This window comes from Chelon labrosus (assembly GCF_963514085.1).
Source record: "Chelon labrosus genome assembly, chromosome: 15".
Classification (NCBI taxonomy): Eukaryota; Metazoa; Chordata; class Actinopteri; order Mugiliformes; family Mugilidae; genus Chelon; species Chelon labrosus.
In genome coordinates, this window is record NC_140348.1 from 19822678 (window position 1) to 19828677 (window position 6000).

At 40.2% G+C, this 6000-nt stretch overlaps 1 protein-coding gene across 1 annotated transcript in view; it reads right to left on the reverse strand.

The window, feature by feature from the left end:
• The window catches only part of macrod2 (mono-ADP ribosylhydrolase 2), a gene marked incomplete at its 3' end in the record, with an annotated part of 392791 nt that extends 387369 nt beyond the window's left edge, over positions 1-5422 (reverse strand). Inside the window, 2 exon segments of the mRNA XM_084561793.1 lie at positions 1609-1710; positions 5067-5422. Coding sequence (XP_084417919.1) covers positions 1609-1710; positions 5067-5103 — 139 coding nt within the window. The 5' untranslated portion in view covers positions 5104-5422.
• Positions 5423-6000: the final 578 nt, after the last annotated feature.

The window sequence follows — 6000 nt, forward strand, 5'->3', positions numbered from 1 at the left end:
GACGAAAAAAAAAATTGGTTTATTTATCTTGGTTTGGTTTGTCTCTTGCATTGGCCAAACTGACACTAACTGACACGGGTAGCACTATCTTGTGAGTTTGGAGGCAGAGTCTGCGCAGAGAGGAGCCGCAATATCAATGCCCCTGCCCACACTTCCTCCAGACTCATTCATGTTTTCGTTTAATTAATACTACGCTCTGCTCTACCTCCACCTGTTACAAGGAAATTTTGGATTATACACTGTACTTGTTCTTGAATCTTTTTTTTTTTTTTTTTACAACTGTCACGGTCCTACGGGACCGCTCTACAGAGCAGTTGGCATGGCAACTAGTGGTCGCCATTACGTCACATCCTGTTTCTATAGCAAGTTAGTGAAATAACTAACTAAAATGAAACTTGAATATGCATGAGCATTATATTAACTACTTAAAATTACAGAAACCATAACTGAAAAAGGGGGTGGAGCTTATGACCTATACTGCAGCCAGTCACCAGGGGGAGCTCTATTTAAATTGGCTGCACTTTCGTCCATATTTATGTCTATGAGGAATACGTACACAAATATTGTCTGCAGAACAACAATTAGCATATTTAGAATGCAAAACACAGACCTATCTATTTTGACACTAAAAATCCTGTGCATAATTTTTTGTCCAACAACATATTTTGATATACACTGTAAAATATAACTTGCTTTAGCTTCAACATACAGCCGGTAAATAAGCATGCAATATTTAATTTCAACTGTCCTAGTTTGGATGGTTTAGACTTATTAGTTTAGTTAGCTTGATGTTTGAACTTTAAATGCTCAGTTGAGCTTTGTCTTGTTTACTGAATCACTTTGGTAGTTCTTTGAACCTAAATGTCTATTGCCACGTACAGTGACTGATGTGGCCTGCTTTGTGAAGTTTATTATAACTTTTCAAACTGAGATAATTAACTTTAGTCTTCATTTCACATAAACAACTACTTGAAAATTAGATAAAGACAACATATTAATCCCATTCCAGTGACTTTTAAGAATAAAGGGGTTGGACATAAATTAAAGATTAACTTTTGTCACAGTTAACGCTGTTTGCATTATTATCCATCACTTAATTTAATACATACATTAATGACAAGCAACAGGTTTTCATCTTTTCCAAAATGTCAAGTGTTTTAACTTTCACTAATATATGATCTACTAACATTAATTCATTTACCTCATTCATTCAAGTCAAGGGAGACAAAACAATTAGTAATTTCTGGAGATGTCTGAAAATCTGAAAATAAAAGCTATTCATTTTAAGTTCAATGAGTGTTGCTCTAAAAAGCTGAGATATTACACAGTCTACATGTTACACTTAACATTTGAAGATGGTGTTTAACAGTCCCCTATCAGTCTCTACCTCCCTTCTTCTGTGGTCACTTTATTTCCGGTGCAACTGTGGGAATAAACTCTTAAGACATATCTGAAATCAACTTTTAGCTGATTCAGCTTTTCTGGCACATAACACTTCTTCCTTCTGGCTGGCTCTGGTAAGAACTACCATAATATGTACATTTTCCACCAGTATCCGAGGTGAAACACATTCTTCCTCTCAAACAATAAGCAATAAATCTCTCTTACATCCGTTTTCCTCTCTCCAGGTTGGAATCTTGTCCAGAGGTACGAAATCTTGACGACGATACTCCTTGCGTCTGTCCTCTCGGTCTAGACGGAGAAGTCTCTCTGCAGAGGAAAGGAACCATAGATTTTAGAATAAACAAGGCCGGTTCTATTGAAGAATAACCGATGTGAGAAAGAGATAATTAAATATGCTACTAGCACAGACGGGTAATAATAACTGTAATATTCATTTCCGGTTAAAGCAGTAAATGCTTCATTAACTGAATAATCAATTTCTTTTCTTCTCTTAAGGTCAAGTCAAACTGACCACCACTCAATTCAGTAAGAGTTGCAGTTCTTATCCTGATGAGGTGTGGTGTATTACTCCTCCTCTACCACTTAGCTGGTACCGCCATCATCATCATCATCATCATCAGTCGTGCCCTGCTCCTCATGGCTCCTGCTTCAAGCTTTCTAATTTTACTTTATGAAAATGTGGTCCCTAATAATGTGAGTCTGAATAATGAGATCCTGCTTCATGCAATAAAATCCTCTTTTGGCCGACAGGGTCAAAGTGTAAGATTAGCAATGAAAGATCTGAAAGCCCCTTGAGCTGGTAGGAACTCTGAGTGTTAAGTCCTATGATTGAATATCAGTCTGCCCCTTTTCACTCAGCGGTTCTCAGCCATAAGACACAGAGACGCAAAATAATACAAGTACTTGTTGCAAGCGGCCACATGGGCAGAAGATGAACTCAACAACCTACCAGTCCTTTCTGTAATGAATAAGTTTGGTTTTAAAACTTATTCCAACACATGCTATATATTGTTGTGTTACTCTTTCTTCAACTCCTGTTCCTTCGGACAGCACTCTGCAAAAGAAGCTCCATCCTAATTCTGTGCTTCACTGTGAAATCATTGCCAGATAAAGACCTTTGTACACGCACAGCAGCATGGACTTAAAGACAAAACCCTCCCCTCTGTAAAAGAGTTTACATAAGCTGGATGTGATATAACACAAGAGCAATAACACAGTATAAGAATCTTTATGCCATTTATGAAAGGGGACTACAAATTATGAGCCTTTCCTCTTAGACAAATGAAAGCAGTAAGGCCGACTATATTTTAGTAAGAAATACAATACAAACTTCCTTTAGATCATCTTCCCACATTAGTTCAAGCTTACATTAAAAGCTATTACTGCAGTGTGGGATATCTGTTGTATCCCTTATGTATATTCGCTCCCTCTTGCACACTTCTGTTATTCCCAGAGCTGCTATTATTCCACATGGATGCATAAAAAAAGGCAGTTCTGAGGCTGAACACAGCAAAGCTCTCTGGACTACACCAAAGCGCTTCGTCACTCTGCCCGACTTTTACTCCTTAGATGGAGATTCTAGCTTTAGTTGCCGTGAGAAGAACATGACTGACGTGATTTCTATATTGCATGAAGCCATCAAGAGGACCCTTACGAATTGCCTGCACTTGATGAGCCTTAAGTGGAAATGTTCTGCACACATGCCAAGTTGTACTGATAACAGAAAGGTAGGGGATGCGACTGCCGGTCACATAACATCTCGGTTTGTGTTGTCTTTTTAAGTATTAATAACCCTGTTTTGTGTTTTCTCATGGGAAATTTTGTTTCACAAAGTCCCCCAACTTCATAATAGCCTGCATGCTATGCAAGTACTTTATAAACAAGCCACATTTTTCCAAAGAAACCCAAGGTGTCAACACGACTTACATTAATTTTAGTTTTGGTGTTATTTCATGTTATAATTTAGCCCAGCCTACAGACTAGCCCTGGGTCAAACCACTATTTAAAAAAAATAAATAATAATAAATCCTCAAATTTCTGAATTTCTTTCACGTTTTGACATACCTTGATCTCCTAAAGCAGTTTGAGCTGGAGGGATATACAGTATATCAAATGTGATTAAACGTTGACGTTCATTCTGTGCTATTACCCGCTCGAACCAGAGATGGCTGGCTCTGATAAATTATTACATTTGCTAAGAGAACTTTTTAACATTGAACATTTTTTATGTGCACTTCTCTACAAAATTAGTCAACAGGTTTCATGAGGACATACATGAGCCTAAATGTGTCTGAAACCAGTGTGATATAAAGTACTGTATTCACCAGACAACAGCCATGTCATTAGCAGGTAGATCACAGGTGAAAGTAATATCCTTAATGACTATATTCCATTTAGTGTTCACTAGTTTCACTCAGTGACATACACCAATCAGGCATAACATTATGACCACCTGTCTAATATTGTGTAGGTCTCCCTTGTGCCTCCAAAACAGTTGTGACTCATCAGAGAATGGACATGGGCCTTCTGAGGGTGTCCTGTGGTGTCTGGCAACAGAATGTTGTTAGTGGAGGTGCTTCGGGTCCTATGGGTTGAGGGGAGGGACCTCTGTAGATCATCCCACGGATAGTTGATCAGTTTGGGATCTAGTGAATTTGGAGGCCAGGTCAACACCTTGTGTTATTTTTCATGTTTTCTGAGTCGTTCCTATCCTAAACTGTGTGTGCCTGTGTAAGGCTGCACCCTGCTGGGGATGGCTGCTCCCATCAAGGAGTGTCTTTGCTACGGGGTGGGGGTGCGTGGATGGTACAAGTCCAAGTAGCATCCACATAAATGCCAGGTCCAAACATTTCCCAGCGGAACATTGCATTGTCACAAGATGGCCAATGATATTCACTTCTCCAGGCAGCGGTTTTAATGTTATTGCTGACCGGTGTAAATGGCCAGTGTGGTAGAACGGGATTTTAGGCTAATTAGCTAATTAGTTTGATTATCAACATGTGCTGTACCTGCTATGGAGTGAAGAAAAAGCGTATAAAAACCATACCACACCTGTATTCCTTAGATAACAGGTATATCCTGTACAAACCAAAAGCACTCAGACAAGTTTAACCGTGTATAAAACAGCAGGTAAACACTTCCTGCCTTTAAAACTGCAAATGATTATATTAGAGGCTCTGTTCCCTTCTTTTGGCTGACTGCTACTGCTGCTGCTGCTGCTGTTTGGCTACATGAACATTTAGTTGCAGAGAAAGCTGTTTGTACTCTCTCAGTGAGCTACTGCTGGCGCAGCATACAGGTGGACGACAGGATATGTTAGTTAGGTGCACTCCGACAGGTAAATAAGGACGAGGGGGAAATAGCGGCGAGCGGCTCAAATGTAAGCTAATAAGCAAGCGACATGCACATAGCTGGGAATAGTGTTGTTGCGAATGTCAAACACACATTACGGCAGCCAAACAGAGGCGCCAACACCATTACAACATCTGTACAGTCACCGTGTGGCATTACGGTATAAACGGTAAGTAGTACCACAGCGATACGGAGAGGACAGGAAGAGTGTCTGTCAATCTCCTGGCATGGTTAGTATTCACGCTGTCTGCCATGGAGATGATGATAGCCTCATCTCTACCCACAACCACCTCCCCCAAAACAAGCCTTACCTTTCTCAGTCTTCCAGTCCTTTTTCTTTTTGCTCATGCTGCCGGAATGATTAGACTTCGAATGGTTGCTTTTTGACTGTGGCAACCCCAGGCTCACAGTGAATAGAGTTCCGGGGGAAAAAACTGAAATCTAAAGTGAAACAGCCTCTGAACGGTGCTCTCACCTGTGAAGCTGTCAAATTTCTATGGACCTCTGACGGCTCAACCTACCGCGATTGCGCCGTAAATTATGTGTACGAATCCCGAGCGTGTGATTGGCTCCGGCAAACGCGGAAGTGTGCGTGCGATTGGTCCAGAGGACGAGTCAATCGGAAAGGGTTTCACGCGGTGTGGAGGCAGGGTAGGTTGTTTCCGGCGGTTCAACCTCCTAGTGTGTGTGAGTGTATGTGAGGTGGTGCTGCTGTAGGCCAGTTATAAACCTAGCCAATTGGATGCAGTCTGCACAAAACACACAACAGAAACAGATTAATAACTTTAAAAATACATACTTTTTAACTGGTTTATTTTTGTTAACATACAATAGGGGTTTTGCATTGTTTAATTGCACAGTTTAATCGAGTAAAAATGTTGACCCCATATCAGAATATTTGGAACAAGTGCACACAACGGTTTATATAGTTGTGGTACATAATTTTTGTACTATAGCCTGATATAAAAAACATACTTAAATTGCATGCCTTAAAATGCAATATTCCTCTTGTTAATAATCTTACTTCTCTTCCCCTATAATAGTAGTCCTGTGTGTGATGTGGATTCTTGGCAGTAAGCAAACAGTTGCGATTATAACTTGTAAATTAAGTTGCACCTGATAAATCCTGAATGAATACTCTCATGGACAGGAATATACGTGGTAACCTGTACTTGTGCATGGCGGAGGACTGACCAGATCAGACCAGAAAGGCAGGCTGTCATATGCGAGAGGATGGTTCCAGAG